At 48.1% G+C, this 22,206-nt stretch overlaps 1 protein-coding gene across 5 annotated transcripts; it reads right to left on the reverse strand.

The window, feature by feature from the left end:
* Positions 1-562: 562 nt before the first annotated feature.
* LOC123097641 (light-mediated development protein DET1) lies at positions 563-13,249 on the reverse strand. 5 transcript variants are annotated; one of them, XR_006447397.1, is made up of 12 exons: positions 13,015-13,249; positions 10,737-11,161; positions 10,393-10,621; positions 8,104-8,199; positions 7,693-7,761; positions 7,232-7,288; positions 7,064-7,144; positions 6,816-6,980; positions 5,914-6,009; positions 4,843-5,033; positions 4,251-4,350; positions 873-1,022 (listed from the first exon to the last, which is right to left on the reverse strand). XR_006447397.1 is itself a non-coding variant. In XM_044519434.1 (11 exons), exons 1-11 carry the CDS (start codon positions 13,093-13,095, stop codon positions 889-891), a joined length of 1,533 nt encoding a protein of 510 aa, XP_044375369.1. In that variant the 5' UTR covers positions 13,096-13,248; the 3' UTR covers positions 563-888. The 5 variants fall into 5 exon arrangements, 4 of the variants coding, with proteins under 4 accessions (XP_044375369.1, XP_044375370.1, XP_044375371.1 ...); XM_044519434.1 differs by lacking the exon at positions 4,843-5,033 and having other exon boundaries at positions 563-1,022; positions 13,015-13,248; XM_044519436.1 differs by lacking the exons at positions 873-1,022; positions 4,843-5,033 and adding an exon at positions 1,067-4,016.
* Between the last annotated feature and the right edge of the window lie 8,957 nt (positions 13,250-22,206).

The raw sequence follows: 22,206 nt of genomic DNA on the forward strand, positions 1-22,206 counted from the left end.
TGTAGGGCGGCCGCGCTGAGCGCCGACGGGCTGGGAGCCGACGTGGCCATGTTGCCGCCGCGCTCGCGCGATATGCCGGCAAGCGCAGAGCCGCCGTGCAGGACGAAGCCACCGCTCCAAGCGCTGGCCGTTGTCCGCGCCTGAGGACGCGCTGCCGGGAGCCACGGTCACGCGTGTACTTCACAGGTCGCGCGCCGCGCGTGGCCACCGCCCTCCGCCGGGAACACCGCGTTGCCGTGGAGAAGCCTGGGCCTAGGCGAATGCGGGCGCGGCTCGGCGGCTGGACCGGCGCCATTCCTCGGCTGTGCGTTGGAGGCGGCACTGCGTTTCGAGGAGCCGGGCGTTGAACGCGCCGCATCGCGGGTAGCCCACAGGGAGGCGTTGGTCGTCTTCCGGCTGTAGAACTGCGCCGCCACGCCGTTCTGAGGGCTGAGGCGCCCTCGCACCACACGCCGGAAGGCGTTGCCTGCCGCTGGTTCCGCGTTGTCACGGACGAGCCTCCACGCAATTGCTCCGCCAGCGAGCGTGCTGACAACATGTTCGAAGGTTATAGCGAATGAAGTGAATCGCAAATTAACTCTTGTATTGACCGATGGAAAAGTTACAATATATACATCCGTAAAGGACGCGATGGTACAAAGAGACGTCGGTTCCTAGCGAACAAACACTACGTCTCTGTGGGGATGAACCGCAAGTCGGTTAGGATAAGGGTAGATTCCCTATTAATTAAACATGCTTAATTAATTCCAACAATTTCGGTATTAACACGTGAACAAGCAAAAACCACTTCTTTTTCTCCTATAGTAAGATCAGCAGATAAAACATGTACTGCAGATGACCAAAATTTCTATTGAGCCAAACACAATTGAGGCAACGACTATAATATTTCTATCTCCTGAAATGTACATTGACAACAGTTGGCTGCATATTTGTCTGCTGAATCGACAGTGCAAGCGGGAAAAATGGGTGAAACAAGGAAGAGATTCTTTTTCCTCGGCTGTCGGAAGCACCAGAATCTGACCCTGCAGAAAAGGGAGATATATGCACGTGAAGTTACTCAAGAAATGCTACTAAAACAAAATAAGACTTAGAAAAGCAAATGTACAAATAATTTCCCTCCAGTGTCCCGAAAGTGATATCAAGTCAGGTCAAGATGCAAGCGGGGCGGGTGCGGTGGATTACGTAACGAGAGAAGTCTGAAATAAACCTTGAATTTGTACCCGAAGTAATGAGATAAGTCTGAAATAAACCTTGAATTTATACCCGAAGTCTGAGGTGGTGTTTGGTTCTCTAGTCCTAGGACTTTTTCTAGTCCCTACGACTTTTTGAAAAAGACTCTTAAGGAGGTGCTTCTAAAGACTTTTAGCAAAAAGTCCCAAAAAAGTCCCACCCTGTTTGGTTTACTAGGGACTTTTTCTAGTCCCAACACAAAAAAATCTCTGGAACCAAACACCCCCTGAATCGAACCCTTACCTCGAAATCCTTGAAATCAACACCCTATTTTTATCAATCCCAGCCGATGTTCACCCCAGACCTGTTTGTTGCACCGGGTTACGGGCGATCCCGGTTCCCAACCGGGATTACTCACTCCTCTCCCTGATCATTTGGGCCCACATGCCATCTCTGTTTTATTCCTCGCTCTCTCTTTCACTTTTTCCCGCACTCACCCTGCCGCCGGCTTCATTGGCAGCAGCCGAAGCCTGACAGACAGTACAATGTCCATCAGCTGCTGAAGCTCGACACCAACCAGCTCATCAAGCCATTCGAATCCACGCGTCCATTGCCCTCGAAGATGACAACACCCGCTTCGTCAATGCGTCTCGGAACCGCACGTCCATCGCCCGGGAGCGTACTGCTCTGCTCTACACAACAGCGTCCTGTTGCCGTCGTTCTTGGAGACCTCACTCCGTGGTCAGATCCGGCGCCCAGACATGGACGAACTCGCACGCAGCCGCGTCTGCTGGGGTGCCGCGGGATTCCCACCCGGTCGCATCCCATGGGAGAATTAGCCGGACTTATTTGTGGGGCGGGCTAACGGCCTAGCAGAAAGGCCCGCCCCAGTTGCACCCTTAAAGTCAGGTGAGATTTCTTACGTTTTGGCTTGCTCTGATGTGGTCATGTTGCCTTCATGATTACATCACTACGCTGTGGGAGCTCAAAACCGTTCATTGGTCAGGTTAGACCCTGTACAATGCAAGGTGCTTAGAGGAGGTGCTTAGAGTAAAATAAACAGTCTAAGCAGCATGAGGCGGGTCTAAGAAAAAAAAGCAAGGAGGGTCCAAGGAAACCAAATTTGTTCCAACATTTAGCACCCATTGGGGACCCACCGCTCAGATTTTTTTCTGTACAGGAACCCACCGCTCAGATTTTTTTTTCCTACCCTGTACGTTTCCCCATTGAACTTCCCTCCACCAATTCAAAAACTGGCAGCAGCAGATGGGAGGTGGGGGTGCTACCGCTAGCCTCCCTGACAGCGAGGGACAAGTGCTGCTTGAATTAAAGAGATACGGACATCTCGAACACCGTGCATCAAAACGCCCGTAAACGTCCAGCGCAGACTGGACACTTTGTGCCATCCAACGCCGTGCATCAAATGTCCGCGGACCGGTCTGTACGTCCAAATTCTCACAAAACGGAAGCAAGCTGGGGAGGTTTGCGAACACCCGGACAGCCACCGGGTAGGCGTCTGACACCCATGGCCCACACAAAAAACCACCCGAAGCCCCGCTTTTCTCACTCTGTCCCTCCCCTTTGTTTGTATCCGTGTAGTCCGAGACCCACGCCGCCACTGAACCACCCACTCCGCCGTTCAGGCCTTGCCGGACCTCTGCCGCTCTACCCGAGCGCCAGCTCCAACTTTGCCTATGCCTCCCTTCCATCCCCGGTACGGCTACCGCCGAGGTACCCTATGCCCTGCACATTGCCGTTCATGGCGGACATGGTACCCGGCAAGTGTTCGGCCAAATGCCATAGCCAAATTTATTGACGTTTTTATTGTTTACTTTGAAGCAAAACACTATGCATTCGGCCGCAGAGTACTTCTACGCCGAGTTCATAGATACGTCCTCGTTAGATGAGAATGAATATAAGGATGAAACGACGATGATGCATGCGGTTATTGAAGATGCCCAACATGCGGAGATCGATCAAGGGACATCAAGTGATGAAGCGGAATAGGGCACGGGGGGCATATGATGCTGGTGGACTACTTTGTCCCCGACGCGCTATTTGAGTCCTATTTTCGTCGTCAATTCCAGATGAGCTGAACTGTGTTCGATCACCTCTACAACGGTGTCCGGGCCTATGATGACTACCTTCATCTTGAAGAAGGATGCCGTTTGAAAGATTGGATTATCTGGTTACCAAAAGTGCATGGCTGCATTGAGGATGCTTGCCTATGGCATGGCCGCGGATTCGTGGGACAAGTACCTCCGGATGTCCGAAAGCACATGTCTCGAGTCATGGTCAGATTTGCTACTATGGTGGTCAAGATGTTTGGACCGAAGTACATGGGAGAATGAACTGCCGAAGACACCGCACGACTCATGGCACTATCAGAAGCAAGAGGGTGACCAGGTATGCTTGGATTTCCGGATTGCATGCACTGGCTATGGACGAATTGCCCATATGCTCTACAGAGGCAATGTCAAGGCCATTGTAAGAAGCCCACCATCATTCTTGAAGCACGTGCATCACAAGACCTCTAGATTTGGCACTCTTTATTTGGGATGCATGGGTCTCACAATGACATCAACTTGTTGCAGCGGCCTCCATTGCTTGCAAGGTTGTGTGAGTGACAAGCTCCTCCGTGCAACTATACCATCAATTGTCATGACTACAACACGGGCTATATTATCTTTGTGATGATAGATATCCTTCATGGGCGACCTTCGTCAAGACCATCTCTGATCCAAGGGGTGAGAAAGATCTCACTTTGCCCAAAAGACAAGGAGCTAGAAAGGATGTGGAGAGGACATTTGGAGTGCTCCAAGCCTGTTTTGCGGTTCTTCAAGGACCTGCAAAAGTATGGGATCCAAAGATGTTGTGGGAGGTGATCATAGTGTGTGTGATCATGCACAACATGATTGCGGAGGATGAGTGCGACGAAGTTTGCCACAGTCTAGAATTTGAGCAAATAAGTCTTGACCAATGTTGACTTCTCATGCGGATACAAGTTCAAATTGATATAGTTCCACACACCCTAGTTCTAGAATCTAGATGCTTGGTCACAGCAATGGATCAAGAGTTACCTGGTTTTATCTTAAATTTGACGACATTTGGTTGCCTCACTGATATAAATTTTATCGGATGCTCTGTGCAATGCCTATGCCGATCAATTGCTGAAAACAGCTGCAAACAAGGAAACGAAAGTACACGATATATCAAATGAAGGGAAAATTACTATCATGCACTTGAGTATGACAAAATCGAGAAGATAAACAAAGTAATGGAATGTCATAAAAATGATTTAGAAAGTTCAAGTTGGACACATCTAAACCATTGCTGTCATTACTCATCACGATGGAAACCCTCATATTGCATAGGTAAGCGTTGAGCTAAATTACTACTTTACTACAGCAATGAAAAAGCCATTGGTCGAAAACAAATGTAGTGTTATATTATATCAATAAACAACTCGCACATTGTATAGGAGCAGGGATACTAAATTTCCAAGAAATATCTAGCCTACCCAGGCCTTCTGCGAAGTAGGAGGGGTTAAACTTACACCTCAACCCAACCTCATGCAGGGGCTAAGCTTGCATTTTAGCAACAGTGCTTAGCACCCACTACTCTCTCCTTAGCTGGAACCCACAAAAGAAATATTGCAGCCTGCTGACCCACCTTCCCGATTTGAATCGCCTGCCACTGCTTCTCTCAGCGCCGATCTCATCAAAATAAATTGAACTAAAAATTTAATACCGCACCACTCTTTTCCTTCATGCCAACCGCACCTACTCTCTCATTTCTCTTTCCTCAGATCGCCAGCAACCACCCCTCTCAATGGCAATGTAGCTGCATCTTCACTCTCCCAACTAATATGCAAAATCATCACCAAGTTACCAACATGCAAACAGCCAATCATCTCCCAGGCCAACAGGACCTCTGACCATCAGTGCAGTGCATAGTATCTATTTGCAGTAATAATGTCATAACAAGTGGATACATGAGAAAAAACATAGCGGCTCCATTTTCAAGTATAACCAATATGTAGAAGTCAGATGTTAATACTAACATTCTAAGTAGAAAAAATTTATAAGATGCTGCTCTGCAGTACTCCCTCCATTTTTGTATACAAGGCCACTTCGTTTTTCGTGTCAAATGTTGACTTATAATTTTGGTCAACAAAATATGAACTAAATGTCATCAAAAATATATCATCGGAAAGTTCTTTGAAATGTGCATCCAATGAAATACTTTTTATGGCATATAACTCACTTTTTGTTGGTAAAATTAGAGGTCAAAGTTAAGACATAAAAATATGAAATGGCCTTGTATAAGGGAATGAGGGGAGTATTATTTTTTTGCAATAACTCTGCACATCTAATCTCTGTTTTGTTGTTATTTATTCAAAGATGATAGAAGCTATACACATTACATGCCACAAATAGCAGGATATACAATGTCCTGCTCAGAGTTTTGAAGAATCATAGGTTCAATGACAGACTTAAAGTAAGCCCAACGCAACAATATCAAATGTTTAGACATTCCAGTTAATAATGTATTAACATGTGCTTTATGTTCAATTTTCTACCGAGGCCATATTGATTGCTTGACAAAAGCGAAAAAGAGGTTGGTGACTCGAGTAAAAGCACGTGAACACTTGCAAGATATTATAGTATGACACTCAAGCCAGAAAACTAGCCAAACTGGAACTACTGTATAACATATATTCAAACAAGCTGTAGAACAAACCTTCTCATCATAACGAAAAATTGACAGATCAAAGTATGGTGAAGGACTTTGTGATTGGCAAGTGTAAGGCAATGACGCCATCATCTTTTTCACAAACTGCTAGACAGAAAACAAGTAGCAAACTAGCAATCATCAAAAGGTTCATCATTACATCCTCTAACAAAAGAGGTAAATTGTTCACAAATCAGATGCCTTAAGCGTACAGAAATGAGAAATATGTAGTAAGTATAGTTATTATCAAGAAATAAGCCATCAGCAACAAGTGACCGTTTCACACCTTTAGTTTTTTTCATCTGAAAGGTATGGGTTTCTAACATTTTCACAAGCATACCACCTCATCTGGAACTTCATGTAAGTTGGTATATAAAACTGAAAAGGCATGACAACCAGCAGAAAATAAGCTTAAAGCTAAAAAAAAAAGGTTTGCTTTTTCTTAGTTGATTCGCTGAAACCTGAAACAAATTGGACTTCTAGTACTACTAGAACTGACGCATGCTCAGGAAGCTAACCTGCAAGGATACAACTCATTCTAGCCCTACATTATTTGTAATTCTCCACATTATATCCAAGAAAATCTCTTTGTATTATGCAATTTATTCTGAACATAAATATCCAAGAAAACTGTTTTTTATATTGTATGTTATGTATGTTATATCCAAGAAAACCACTTTTCTTAAAACAATTGTGGGAATTGTGCATGGTATTACAGTATTACTAGAATACGTTGAAACATTTCAGTACAGTCAACAATCAGTGCATCATCCTTGGAAATAAGGAGACCATTAGCGCCGCGACATGCACAAATCCTCACATCTTGTCGAGGCATTTAAATGGAACAGATCAATAGAATGGTTTACAAAAAATGCATCATATATTCATACGACTTGTGTTATCAACATTACCTGTGAGGGGCTGCTTGCTTTACTTTTAATGGTGCGGAGTTGATCAAGAGCATGAACACTATTGGGATTGGACGAGATAAATTTCTCATGCAAAGAATTTTGAGGATTTGCATGGAAATGATCATAATAATGTTCAAACAATGAATACAGCTCCTCCGAAGAATTCTGCTGACAAATTATGTATTATGTTCAAACACAAGGGAAAATATATCAAATCACTTGAACAGCATTCTGATGATCATGGATACCTGATAGAGTGACACAATCTCTGTCGTCTCCATGTTGTACACAGCAAAGAATGCTAGGTTTTGATCAGTGCTTCGAGTAACCTAAAGAAATATATTAGAGCATCTGCAATTAGATGGTGACAAGATGCGAATAAAATACTGGTAAGATGCAGGAGAAAATAGATTTACCCTTCCATTGACACTACCAAACTTGATAAATAGGTGATGGCGATCCAAAAACTGTACCTGTTCCACTATCATGTTATAAACACCTCTTGAAAAATTCTTTAGCAGAAAACAATGTGTTCAGTGAACAACATAGTCCCTGTAAATACTTGGGTTACTGATAGCTAGCTAAAATGAACAACAAAAACTGTAAGTGAAGAATTTAAAATTTTAATCTAACAGAAAAATGAAGGGATGACAGTAGGAGAAAAAAATCTCACATAGAAGACTGCAGAGAAGGCATAAGACTTACAAAGTAAACCAGCCAAAACCAGGAACAAAAAGGAGACAAAACCTAGGCTAGCCAATACTTAAGAATAACGAGAAGAGAGAAGAAAGAAAGAACCAAGGCAAAACAAAAACAGAGCAAAATCCTACTGCTATTGTGATTCATTTAAGCTAGTCTTGAAAGTATATATAGGTACCTTCCATATGATAAGATCCACATAGTCTTGAAAGTGAAAATAAAATTTCTTCTTCAGGTGCTGGACCCTCTGCAAATAAAAATTACCATTTCAAACAAGTAGAGATAAAACATTTTTCCTTCACAACAAAGACCACACGACCAAGAAAGAAGGGGGCATAAGCAATTAAGAATAAGTTTGTTTTAAGAATTCAAAAGATGCAAGATTCACTGTAGACGATAATGACAGGGAGTGCAAATATTTTAGCAGTGAATGCAAAAAATTAGAGATGATTTTAAGCATCATAATTGACTTGAGGATTCAAAATATTGAGATCAACCTGGGAATAACCAAGCGAGTAAGAATGCAAAGCACGGACCAAGATCACATAGCAAATGAATGAATGGCGTGTAAGATAGCTAAGTATCTAACCAAAGCCTGATCAGGTTCCTCATTCCATGTCTTGTGGAAAATAAATGATAGCAACCGTTGCTTGATGCCAGGAAGAAAAGAACTCCCTTGTGCAGCCTGCAAGCATAAACTCCATTATCAGTTTCGTAGTTCACAAGTTCAATATCAGACGATTTCCAATTAGTCTTGTTCAAGGATGATAGATTGCAGACATGAAGGTTTGCTCAAGCCTCCAAAGGCTATTTGCTGTATAGAAATGATGTGGGTAAAACAAAGACTATTTTTTTCAGACAACAATTAGAAGAGATGAACGAAAGAATATCAAACAACGAACGCACAAAGCTAGTTTTTTGGGAAAGGTTGCTCTTCTTCTTCCCCCCGCTTCGCCCACCGTGTCGTCCCCGCGGGCGACCAGGGGCAAACCCTAGAGCGCCGCCAGCGTCCTCTCTCCTCCTCGCCTCCCTCCCCCGGCGTAGGTGGCGGCGGGGAACTGGCTCCTCTTCGTTCGGTGTGCGGCTGGCGCGGGACAGCTTCTTGTGTGGGGGTGGTGGGCTGGCGCGGGGCCCTCTGGCGCGACGGCAGGCGCGCGGGTCGACGACGCGTGCGGCGTACGCTGGCGCGGTGGCGGGCTGCTGCTGGCCATGGTGTGGCCGCCGCGAGTCTGCTCGAGCGGGCGTGTGCGACCCGTTCCCTGGCCAGGACCGGCCGGATCTGGCTCGGGGCAGCTGGGGCGCGGCGTGGGCGGTGGCCAGAGACCCAGACCCGGCTGGGTCTCTGGGGGCGGTGTGCTGCGTCCGTCTTAGGTGGGTGGGCGCGGGCAGGCCTCCGGCCAGATCTGGCCTCCTGGCTCAAGGTGGTGGCGCGGGCCACGAGCGGCCCGCGCCGGCTGCCGCGGTAGCTCCGGTGGCAGTGGTGGCTGGTGGAGGTAGGCCGGCGTCCTTGGGTGGCACAGGTTGGTGGTGGTGGTGCGTGCTGGCCAGATCTGGCGTTTTCCGGCGGGCGGCGCAGATTGGGGCACCGGCTTGGCGTGGCTGTTGCTCCAGCTGTGGGCGGCGGCGGCGAGGCGGCTCGGCCCTCTTGTGGCGGCTTCCATTCGCCGCGCCGGCATCACGGCAGCTCGACGGGTCGGCTGCGGCGGCGGCTGGATTTTCGGCGTCGGCTCGTTTGTAGGCGGCCCGGTTGGACCTTCGATCCATCTCCTCAGCATCCGGCCGCTATCTTCGTCATTGGTTGGCCATCCCCAGCTGCGGTCCATCACTCGTCTCGCACCCGGCAGCAGGACCGAGCTCGTCTCGCGCCCGGCAGCAGGACTGACCTCATCTCACGCCCGGCAGCAGGACCATGCTCGTCTCGCGCCCGGTGGCAAGGCCGAGCTCGTCTCGCGCCCGGTGCCGCAGGACAGGTCGATGGACGCCAGTTTTGGCCGGCCCATTGGGTCTTGGCACTGGGGGCAGCCCAGGGGTGCGAAAGGCGGGTCCTTTCCGCTCGTATCTTTGGTTGGGGTAGCGGCGGGTCTTGGGAGAGGTGGTGTCAAGGTCTTGGATGCCGGGGCGGCGGCCCTGGTGGTGGGTCCGCAGTGCTCATGGGCAGAGCCCGCGGCTTGGTGTTGCCCGGTTGCCACGGCGTGTGGGCGGCGTGGTAGCCAGGGTGTGGCGTTCGATGGCGGTGAGTGGTGGCCGGGGTGAAAACCTGTTCCAACTTCGGACGGACCGGCGGCGGCAAAGCTTGCTCCCTTCTTGAAGGCGTCGTTGCGGCTCTCATTGCCCATCATGTTGCTCCAGAGGAAACTCTGATCCTCGGATCGGGCGGTGGCGGCGCTCCAGTGTCATCCCCTTCTTGAAGGCGCCGCCTTGGAGCCCACGGTTCGTCATATGCGGCTTCACTTCTTCGCGGTGGCGTGTTCACGGCTGTAGCCCCCGGCTGCTCTTGTAGTGCTAGGGATGGTGTTGCTGGGCTCAGCGCCTATGTATCCTGCCTTGGGTGTGTGTGCGTGTGTTGTGCGGGCATGCGTTTGTACCGGGTGCTGTTGATCGTTGCTTTATATATAAAGCGGGGCGAAAGTCTTTTTTTGTAAAGAATATCAAATAAAAAATTGAGAGTTCGCTAGTAAACCAGAGATTTATATTGCCGGATAAACTACAATTGTATGTCTCACTAAACCATGTGGTATGTTGCACACATGTTCCAAAAGTGATCATATAACTGATAGGTAGATCGCAAACCGGAAGAAACAAATATGAGAAAATGAATGCAACCCATGTACACACTGCAGACTCAGCAATCTTAAAAAATACAAACATTTGCATGTACCTGGCCATGTGAATAAAGAAATAGTTCGTCATCTTCCCGGCAAAATGCACCAATTCTCCGTACCTCAACAAGGCTGCCTGAATCTCGGATTTGTAGGACATGTATTGTTTGATATCGAAGAGAGACAATGCAAACCAGATCCTCATACAAGTATGCACCAATACTATGAGCCAAATTGATAAAATCATTGCAGAAAGCTTTCTCGTCTAGTATTGCACCATCTTCTAGCCTAATAACACAAATACAGATGTGCTAATCCACCAAATGTAGGAAAGCATGGTTACAGAATATATTTTAGTTTAAAGCCGCATTCTTCCTAAATCAGGACAAATAGATAACTGTACCTTACAAGATAGAAAGTTATTTTCTCAATTGATGGTACCCCGTGAATTGCACCCTCAGTGACACTTGATTCATTACTTCGTGCAGTTGACGTTGCAAATAAGCCATATTGATGGCACTCCATGTAAAGGAAAAAGTCCTCACAAATGTACTCATTGCTGGATGCAAGTGAGATTGAGTAGAGCTGCTTAAAGAAACTCTCAAATCTCTCTGCATTGGCCGGAAGATCATGAGAATCACATTCTTCGTGGCATGAAAACGTTAACCAGATGGGACGGTACACAATCAAATCTTGGTGGTTTCGACTAAAGGCCACAAGATACTTGCCATCATCGGTGAACTTGCGAAATGAATAGTCTGGACAATCTATGTCGTATATAGTGTAACTTGGAACCAAATTCTCATAGAATTGTCTGACAGTATTAACCTGTCAACAATGGAAAAGAGAAGGAGAAGAAAGACCAGTTAGATCTTCTTAAGTTGCAAAATAAAAAGGTTGCAGAAATTTGCTCCCATCACAAGTTCACAACCAAGACTCAATATGAAGAGCAAGCTAGAACACCAAAGCATGTGAGTTCCAATAATTACAGGAAGACAACACACATTGGTCATCAACAATATACAGCAACAAGTGTGAATTATGTCTACCTAATAGAAAGATATGAGCCTACATTCTTGAACTTTAACTTTTGACAGTTACACTCCCCATCTTGGGTAACGAATATCTTTATCTAAAAGTTAGTATTGTCACAACATCAAGTCTGTAGATTTTGTGCATGTTTGATCTATCCTAGATTATGGACACATGCAATAACAAATTCATCCATATTACATGTATTTTTATTTTCAGTTCACACATTAGGCAATTGTTCACTTATCTGTTCATGCTTGATAGGTGTACTGCACTACATAACAACTCTCCCAAAAAAATACTCTCAATTCAGCAGTCCAAGGATTTTGTTGCATTATTCCTCAAACCCAGTTTCAAGCTTGACATCCTACACCATTGTTTTGCTTTCCGAACCATAAACTAGTTAACTAAATTACTTGACATAGATAATTGTCTAAGACTCTAAGTCATAGGGATAAGATAATCATGCACCGCCCCTGTTGTACAGATTACCCTAAACTTGTTAAGGTGATAGGTGGAAAGTTGTCAGTTCACTTGGAGCATTGCCTACTACATTTGACCTCTTATTTTTTTCGTGACATTTCACTGCTTATGAGCTAATACTTATTCACAAGCGTGACATTGTCGCATTAATATTTTTCTATGTATCCCACTGTGTAGCATAAAAATGGCTTAATACCAGGGGTGTCATTAGCTCTAGACTCTAGATATCTCTGGCAAATATCTTAGCCACAGTTTCCATACTACAACACAGACAGGAGTACCATAGTCAACAGTAGAACCCCAAAAATGGGGCCTCGCCCCACCCACAAACCCCCCAGAGGCCAAAGGCTAAGCACGTGTAGCAACGGCAACCACAGCGGCTTTGGCTAGGGTTTCTCATGCCTCCCGCCGGTGCCGCCGTCGATCTACCTCGTCTCCTGTGGTCTTAGGGCAATGGAGGTGCGGTGGATCTCGGCCCTTGCTGGCGGGGGGTCCGTTTTTCATGTTTTTTTTTAGTTTTGTTTGGGTTTGTGTCCTGCTCAGAGAGGCGAGGCGGCGGTGGCTCTTTGAAGATGGAATAAGGTTCTCCCCGCCTAGTCTCCGTCCCTATGGTGTTTCTAGCATACTTGGAGGGCGTGTGAAGGTTTGTCTCGGGCGGATCTCGCGGGATTCGGTCGGCGTTTGTCCTTGGTGGATTCAGGTGAATCATCTCTTTGTGTGTCTACATGTTATCTTTCCGATCTACGTTTCTCTTCGTCGGTGGTGGTTGCTGTTCTGGTGTGGTGGTCTTATGGGACCTTAGCACGACAACTTCCTGACTGTCTACTACAACAAGGTTTGCCCGGCTTTAATAAAAGAGGGGCGATGACGGCGGCGCCTCTTCGGCTCGCTCCAGTGCTTGTAGCCATCGCTAGGTGGTCTACGGACCTGGATATACTTTCTACTTCTAGTGTTCTTTGTACTACCTTGACGGTTGATGAATAGATCGAAAGTTTTTCTTGTAAAAGAAGAAATCGGCAACCACAGCGACACCACCCTCTGCCCGCCCTAACGCAAGGAAAGCAGCCGCATTCGGCCGCCCTCCGCGTACCCACAGTCGCAAGGGCACTACCCCTATCACCAATTCTGAGGGTTAGCGGGGCGGGAGGAAGGAGGAAGAAGCGTACGGTTGCGCCGGGGCGCGGAGAGAGAAACTGCCGGTCGAACACCCTTGAGGCAAGGTTGCCGCTGCGGAAGAAGCCCACCATCACTGCACCACCCGTGGCCGACGCCGGCGCGGAAGCATCGCAAGCGCACGCGCCGGGGAGGGTGGGGGTTGGGCGGCGGGGATTACTACTATTTTCCGCTGGTGTGGATGTGAGAGGGTGGGAACTGGGAAGGGGATTTTTGCTTGTGGTGATCAGTATTTATTTATACTCCTTTAAAAGGAGGATTGAAGGGACCTGGTGGATATTTGCCATTTAGCTTGCGTGCCTTGGCAAATTTATCGCTCTCAAGATTGGTTTGGCTTAAATTGTTTATTTAACACGATGATGCTTATACTATTAACATCTTTGATTATTATTATCTTCGTCCGGGTTTACTAGTTCTCACTGTATTTTAACCATAATTTTAACAAAAAGTAAAATGTAAATTATACTCCCCTTTCCTAAATATAAATTTTTAGATATTTTAATATGAAGTGCATTCGGCAAAATGAATAAATTACGCTCTAAACTACGTCTATATACATTCATATGTAGTCTATATTAAAATCTCTAGAAAGACTTATATTTAGAAACGTAAGGAGTATGTAGTAAAAATAATATCATCAGAAACTACCCATAAATATGAATACAACAATATAAGTAGTAAAAGTAACATCATTAGAAACTACTCCCTCCATCCCATAATGTAAGACGTAGTGTCAAAAAATGTCTTACATTATGGAACGGAGGGAACGGAGGGAGTACATATAAATACGAATACAACAATATAAATTTTAGTGACACATATTAACATTTTGCTTGTTAAATATATGATCAAAATTTGACCCAAAATACGTAATGACGGATCTAATCCTCTCGGGCGCAACCGCCACCTTCTCTTCTCCAAAGCTGGCGGTCGGGCCCACCAGGCCAGCCCACAAGCACACCGGCACGGCCCGCCATGGGCCACGCACTGCACTGGCTAAAAAGGTCGTGCCCGGCATGCGGCACGCCTTGGGCCGTGCCTGGGCTTGGAGGCTGGGCATGCAGGCCGGCACGGCACGACCTATTTTATTTTTTTATGTTTTCGGAATTTGTGTGTGTGTGTTCTAAAATACGGCCCGATAAGCCTAAAAAAATAGCCCAATAGGCTGGAAAATATGTAGCCCAGCATGCTAAACGTGCCACGGGCCGGCCAGTTTATTAGCTGGGTCGTGCCTGGGTTGGAGGACGCAGCACACGGGCCGGCACGGCATGGCCCAGCTAGCAATCACGGCATGGCGGGTCGTGCCATGCAGGCCCGATTAGGGTGGCCCGGGGCGGGTCCGCATGTTTGGCCAGCGTTGCTCTTCTCCAAGAAAAAAGATTAGGGTTTCTCTACCTCCTGTCGGCGGTCGCCTCACTCCGGTAGCTCCTAGGGCCATGGAGGCGTGGTGGACCCCTTACAGGCGGGAGAGGTCTTGCTCTGTCTATAGGTGTTTTATGAATCCGTTTTAAGGTTTGTGTCCTGCTCATGAAGACAAGGCGGTGGAGACTTCTTGAAAATGGAATAAGGTTCTCCCTGTCTAGTCTCTGTTTCGGTGATGTATCTAGCATCATCGAAGGGCATGTGGAGGTGTGTCTCTCGAGGATCTTGTAGGATTCGCTTTAGTGCTAGTCTTTGGTGGATTGTTCGGATCTAGTCTTTTTTAGCAACCGATAGGAGCTCTGCCTTTTCATATAGAAGAAGAGAATTGACCAATTAATAAGGAAAAACTGGCGAAAACCAATACAACCGAGCAACGCACACCATCCCTGAGGCTGCGTACCAATCGAGCCGATGACTCCGCCTCCCAAGAGACCGGAGTTGACACCCTACACCACGACCCAGAGCTGCCGCTCCGGCTTACAAACAACACATACACACGGGCCCCGAGGCCGCGCACCAGCCGAGCCGACAACTCTGCCGCCCAAGAGACCAAAGTCGACACCCTACAAACAACCACCTCTGGAGCCGCCGCTCCGACTTCCACTCCAGCCCCGAGGCTGCGCACATTCGATCTGACGATTTTGTCACCCAAGCGACCAAAGTCGGCACCCTACATAAACTGAAGGAAATATCCCTAGAGGCAATAATAATGTTGTTATTTTATGTTTCCTTATTCATGATAAAGGTTTATTATTCATGGTAGAATTGTATTGTTCGGAAACTTAAATACATGTGTGAATACATAAACAAATACCATGTCCCTAGTAAGCCTCTACTAGACTAGCTCGTTGATCAAAGATGGTTAAGGTTTCCTAACCATAGACATGTGTTGTCATTTGATAACGGGATCACATCATTAGGAGAATGATGTGATGGACAAGATCCATCCGTTAGCTTAGCATATTGATCGTTCAGTTTATTGCTATTGCTTTCTTAATGTCCAATGCATATTCCTTTGACTATGAGATTACGCAACTCCCGGATACCGGAGGAATACCTTGTGTGCTATCAAACGTCACAACATAACTGGGTGATCATAAAGATGCTCTACAGGTATCTCTGAAGGTGTTTGTTGAGTTGGCATAGATCGAGATTAGGATTTGTCGTTCCGAGTATCGAAGAGGTGTCTTTGGGCCCTCTCGGTAGTACACATCATAAGAAGCCTTGCAAGCAAAGTGGCTAATGAGTTAGTTCCAAGATGATGTATTATAGAACGAGTAAAGAGACTTGCCGGTAATGAGATTGAACTAGGTATGAAGATACCGATGATCGAATCTCGGGCAAGTAACATACCGATGGACAAAGGGAATTACGTATGTTGTCATAAGGTTCGAATGATAAAGATCTTCGTAGAATATGTAGGAGCCAATATGGGCATCCAGGTTCTGCTATTAGTTATTGACCGGAGAGGTGTCTCGGTCATGTCTACATAGTTCTCGAACCCGTAGGGTCCACACGCTTAACGTTCGTTGACGATATAGTGTTATATGAGTTATATGATTTGGTGACCGAATGTTATTCAGAGTCCCGGATGAGATCACGAACATGACGAGGAGTCTCAAAATGGTCGAGAGGTAAAGATTGATATATAGGACGATGGTATTCGGACACCAGAATAGTTTCGGAGTGCACCGGGTGGTCATCGGGTCACCGGAAGGGGTTCCGGACAACCCCGGAGGTCTATGGGCCTAATGGGCCAAGGGGAGAGACACACCGGCCCACAATAGGGCTGGCGCGCCCCTCTCCCTGGCCGCTGGCCCTAGGAAGGAAAAGGGGGAGGGCTAGCCCCTCCTGCCTTCCCCACCACATGGGAGAAAGGAAAGGGGGGGTGCCACCCTCCCCTGCCTTTCCCCTCTCTCCTAGAAAAGAAAGGGGGAGCTGCTTGGGGGAGGACCCCAAGTAGGATTCGGCCTACTTGGGGGCGCCTCCTAGCTGGTCCCTCCTTCCCCCACCTATATATATGTGGGAGGGAGGCGCCACACAAGGATACAACATTGTCTTAGCCGTGTGCGGCGCCCCCCTCCACCGTTTACACCCTCGGTCATATTTTCGTAGTGCTTAGGCAAAGCCCTGCGGAGATAACTTCACCATCACCGTCACCACGCCGTTGTGCTACCGACTCATCCACTACTTCGTCGTCTTGCTAGATCAAGAAGGCTAGGATGTCACCGAGCTGAACGTGTGCTGAACACGGAGGTGCCGTACGTTCGGTACTCGATCGGTTGGAGCGCGAAGAAATTCGACTACATCAACCGCGCTGACAAACACTTCTGCTTATGGTCTACGAGGGTACGTAGACACACTCTCCCCTCTCGTTGCTATGCATCTTCATGGATAGATCTTGCGTGTGCGTAGAATTTTTTTGTTTTCCATGCAACGTTTCCCTACAGTGGCATCCGAGCCAGGTCTATGCGTAGATGATATGCACGAGTAGAACACAAAGAGTTGTAGGCGGTGATAGTCATATTGCTTACCACCAACGTCTTATTTTGATTCAGCGATATTGTGGGATGAAGCGGCCCAGAGCAACCTTACATGTCCACACACATGAGACCGGTTCCACCGACAGACATGCAACTAGTTTTGCATAAAGGTGGCTGGCGGGTGTCTGTTTCTCCTACTTTAGTTGAATCGAATTTGACTATGGGCGGTCCTTGAAGAAGGTTAAAACAGCAAACTTAACGAATCACCGTTGTGGCTTTTGCATAGGTAAGAACGGTTCTTGCTAGAAGCCCGTAGCAGCCACGTAAAACTTGCAACAACAAAGTAGAGGACGTCTAACTTGTTTTTGCAGGGCATGTTGTGATATGATATGGTCAAGACGTGATGTGATATATGTTGATGTATGAGATTATCATTTTTGTAATATCAACAACCGGCAGGAGCCTTAGGGTTGTCTCTTTATTGTATGAAATGCGAGCGCCAAGTAATTGCTTTACTTTATCGCTATGCGTTTGCAATAGTTGTAGAAGCAATAGTTGGCGAGACGACCCCAATGCAATGATGGAGATCAAGGTGTCGAGCCGGTGACGATGGAGATCATGACGATGCTTTGGAGATGGAGATCAAAAGCACAAGATGATGATGGCCATATTATGTCACATATTTTGATTGCATGTGATGTTTATCTTTTATGCATCTTATTTTGCTTAGAACGGCGGTAGCATTATAAGATGATCCCTTCACTAAATCTCAAGATAAAAGTGTTCTCCCCGAGTATGCCCTGTTGCCAAAGTTCGTCGTTTCGAAGCACCACATGATGATCGGGTGTGATAGACTCTACTTCACATAAAACGGGTGTAAGACAGTTTTGCACATGTAGAAGACTTGGCTTACACTACAAAAAAAGACACATCCGTGACATTTTGGGCCGAACAATTTTTTTTCTGTCATACTTATGACACTTCTATGACAATAATTGTGACAAAACACGGTATCATCATAGATGTGGTGGGGTCCTACTTCTATGACAAAAAATGGGTTTTTCATCCTGGGCGGGCCGGAGACGCAGCTGCATGACATTCTTTGGGCCGTCCATGATGGAAAAAACCGTGGTAGAAGCGAGGGCGAGAAAAATATCGGGGTGTTCCCGGTTACGGTGGGTGGTCGGGGCCGAGCGATGCGCGTTTCTCTCGTACACGCACGCGCGTGGGTGCGAGGCGTTGGGCTCTAACTGAACTCGAGCGATTGCACTGCAGGCTACGCGTTACTGAACCCGAACGATCGATCGATGGCTGTTAACTGAACCCGATCGAGTGATTCCTTCGCTACTGCTGCTAACTGAAGCCGATCGATGCTGCCTCTGGATGAACAGTGAGCATTGCTGGGGGTTTGGATGAACAGTTGCCGGTGGGGGTGGATGAACAGGACCCCGTGGTGTTGCCTCTGGATGAACAGGACCCCGATCGATCGAGCCGGTTGGGGCTGGATGAACAGGACCCCGTGGAGGGCAGGATGAACAGGACCACCCCGTGGAGGGCAGGATGAACAGTAGACGGTGGAGGGCTGGATGAACAGTAGCCCGTGGAGGGGTGGTTGAACAGGAGCCCGTGGAGAGGGCTGGTTGAACAGTAGCCGGTGGAGTAGCGCGCTATGGAGGCTGGATGAACAGGAGCCCGTGGATGAACAGTCGCATGTGGAGGCTGGAGGAGGTCGACGGTGGATGAACAATAGCCCGTGGAGGCTAGAGGGGGTCGACGGTGGAGATGAACAGTATCCCGTGGAGTCCCGTTTTGCGGTACGCCACACCCAACCGATGAACAGGACACCCGTTTCGACCGTAGCGCTCCAACACAAGTCCGTTTCCACCGTTTTGCGGTACGCCACACCCCTCCCGGTCAACAGGACCCCCGTTTCGACCGTAGGAGGTCCGTTTCCTCCGTTTTGCGGTACGTCAGACCCCTCCCGATGAACAGGATCCCGTTTCGAACGTGGCCGGTTGAACACAAGGCCGTTTCCTCCGTTCTGCGGTACGCCAGGCCTCGTTTCCATCGGCTATTCCATCCAAGCCCTCCCGATGAACACGACGACACATTCCGTTCCGACCCAGTCGGTTGGCTCCCCATGAACACGACGACGACGCTGTTTCTCCGTTCCGACCCAGCCATGTACACGAGCCTTGGCCATACGTACACGCGAGTAGGTGTTCGAGACCCCGCCCGTATGTACGTACGTGGCCGTATTTACTTTCTTGCACCCTGGCCGCTATACGTCGTGTACATGCTACGTGCGCGCCTCTACATCGACACGTGCGCGCCTCTACATCGACCAGTATGTACGTACACGTCCGCGACCAGAATGACAACGCTACGTACGCTTCGACCAGGTGGGTCCCAACTGTCAGACACTTCCTTGCGTGCGAAGATGTAGCTGGTGGGTCCCAGCAGTCAGGGGACGAATCGTTTTTTTTGCCCGGACGCACTTCCTTGCGTGCGAAGATGTAGCTGGCGGGTCCCAGCAGTCAGGGCAAACGTTTTTTTCGCAAAATACGGTGGCCCGTCCGGTGGGTCCCCGCTATCAGGTGGAGGAATGATTATTTTGCGTGTAATAAGGAGGCATTTCCTTGCTGCGGCCGTGGACCCAGCTGTCAGCCTCTCCACGTACAGTACTCTTCCGATGGAAGTCGTTCCTTGACCACGTTGACCACGCCACGCCGAGAGCACCAGGGCGGTGGACGACGGCGAGGCCTAGGAAGGGGATGACGCGGAGCCGGGGAAGACGCGACAGTGGAAACCCGCGCCGAGAGGAGTACGAGGGTTCACTGGTTCGGCTGCGGTGTGAGGCTGCCGTCGCCGTAGGGCCTGGCCAGCGGTGGGAATAGTAGGGGGCGGTGAGGTCTCCGCGGCAACACAGCCGGCCACGAGAGGCAGGAGCATGTGGCACGACCGGCGCTGCTTTGGGCGGCTGGAGCAAGAAGACCAGAGGTTGAAGAAGCACTACGGCCGTTGGATAGACATCGTACGGTCACTGGAGCTAGAATCGTTCATATTGACTAAGTTGACAAAGCACTCCGTCCCCGTCAACTTAGTAGGCCCACAAGTCAGCCACCCACCAAGGTGGGTCCCAACTAGCAGGGGGAGTATTCATTTTTTTGTGCGTAATAAGGAGGCACTTCCGGTGGGTCCGAGCTGACAGCGGGGGAAACGTTTTTTCGTGAAATACGGTGACCCGTCCGGTGGGTCCCAGCAGTCAGGGGGAAATGTTTTTTTTTCACAAAATACGGTGGCCCATCCGGTGGGTCCCTGCTGTTAGGTGGAGGAATCATTATTTTCCGCGTAATAAGGAGGCACTTTTTTTGCTGCGGCTGTGGACCCAGCTGTCAGCCTCTCCACGTATAGTACACTTCTGATGGAAGTCGTCCCTTGACCACGTTGACCACGCCGCGTTTCGTTGCATGCATGCGTCCATGGGCGTGGTGCGTCCCCACTGTCAGCCTCTCACGTACAGTCATGTTCCGATGAATCTCGGTTGTTGACCACGTTGACCACACCGTGCTGAGTGCACCAAAGGCCGGTGGACGACGGCAAGGCCCCAGACTGGAACGACCCGGGGATGGGGAAGACGGGGCAGTGGAGTCGCAGATGGAGAGGAGTGGGAAACTTGACTGGTTCGGGTGCACGGCAGCATAGCCGCGATGCCGCCCACGGGAGACAGGAGCAAGAACAGAGGTTGAAGAAGGAGCACAGCTGTTGGATTAACATCCAACGGTCCAGCTGCTAGAATCATTTGTTGATTAAGTTGACAAAGCCCTGCGTACACGTCCGCTTAGTAGGCCCACAAGTCAGCCACCAAATCTGACGGGTCCTAGCTGTCAACGGGAGGAATAATTTTTTTCGCATAAAAAGGAGGCACTTCCTTCCGTGCGAAGATACAGCCGGTGGGTCCCAGCTGTCAGGTGGAGGAAACATTTTTTTCAGGTTAATAAGGAGGAACTTTCCTTGCGTGCGACCATGGACCTCGTGGGTCCCAGCCGTCAGGCTCTCCACGTACAGTCCTCTTCCGATGACTCTCGTTTGTTGACCACGCCGCACCGAGCGCAGCGAGGCGGTGGACGACGGGGAGGCCCCGGACGGGAACGACTCGGAGATGGGAAGACGCGGCAGTGGAGTCGCAGGTTGAGTGGAGGAGAAGGGTTATAACTGGTTCTGGTGCGGCGTGGGGCTGCTGTCGGTGGAGAATAACAGGAGGTGTGGAGGGGTGGAGGGATAGCCTGGCCAGCGGTGGGGTAGCGCTTCCCAGCGATGCGTGCTAAGCAGAGCCGCTAGCCGCCGGAGGCTAGACCAGGCAGTCCCGGCGACGCTGGAGGAAGAAGACGAGAGATTGAAGGTGCATGCCGACCAAGTTGACAACGCCCTGCGTAGGCTTCGACCTATTGGCCCACATGTCAGCCTGCAAAAATTTGGCATATATTTAACCCATGTTTTCTAGAATGTACAGTCCATTTGCTGGGCTGGGTGAACAAATAATTTCGCGTTAATGCGGCCCATTTATATTATCTAAGAAATCCCAGCCCATTTACACTTCTTTCAAATACACGAATTAGCTGGGCTCGTTATATATATAATGTTATGTTAGAAGGAGCAATTAATATCAAAAATAAACCGGAGAGGCACATTTTTTATATACATAATTAACAAATTAGCAAGTTATTGCTCAAAATAAAATGAGCGCGTTATTATTACATTGGTCCTTAAAATCTTCGCAAGCTTTTGTACGCAATCACAAGGATTTTCCTTGCCTGTGAGTCAAAAACAACCAGGATTTTCCTTGCCAACTTCTGTTAAACATTTACTTTTATAAGTTAATAACACGTGAGATGTTTTCATAATGTATATATAAGTCTCTATAAAATATACGATAATAGTAATAATATAAATATATATAATGTGGTTAAAAAAATACATTGGGTTGTCGATCTTTAAGAAAAAGCCCATAGGCCAGTATGGACCTCAAAAAATAAGTTGAAACCACTGTCACCTGTATGTCGTGGGCTATGCATGTTAAAATACAAAACCTAGGCCTAGCTGATACTTGTTCGCCCTCTGGAAAAAAATGATACCAGATCCCCGAGCGAACTGGATTATAGAGGGGGCCGGCGGCATGACTAAAGAAGCACATCAGGACAGATTTTTTTTCTTCAGTGGATGGCTCTCGATGGCTTTTTTTACTTGCCTCTGCACTATACAACTTGTATTTTTAGCCTC

The sequence above is a fragment of the Triticum aestivum genome, chromosome 4D, assembly GCF_018294505.1.
Source record: "Triticum aestivum cultivar Chinese Spring chromosome 4D, IWGSC CS RefSeq v2.1, whole genome shotgun sequence".
Lineage (NCBI taxonomy): Eukaryota > Viridiplantae > Streptophyta > Magnoliopsida > Poales > Poaceae > Triticum > Triticum aestivum.

Excerpts from the sequence above, each read along its gene's own strand:
- LOC123097641 (XM_044519434.1), bottom strand. The coding sequence starts at position 13,095 with ATGGTGGGCTTCTTCCGCAGCGGCAACCTTGCCTCAAGGGTGTTCGAC. Across the intron at positions 7,145-7,231 it reads TTGGTAGTGTCAATGGAAGG|GTTACTCGAAGCACTGATCA; the intron begins GTAAATCTATTT and ends ATATTTCTTTAG. Across the intron at positions 6,981-7,063 it reads AGATTGTGTCACTCTATCAG|AATTCTTCGGAGGAGCTGTA; the intron begins GTATCCATGATC and ends ATTTGTCAGCAG.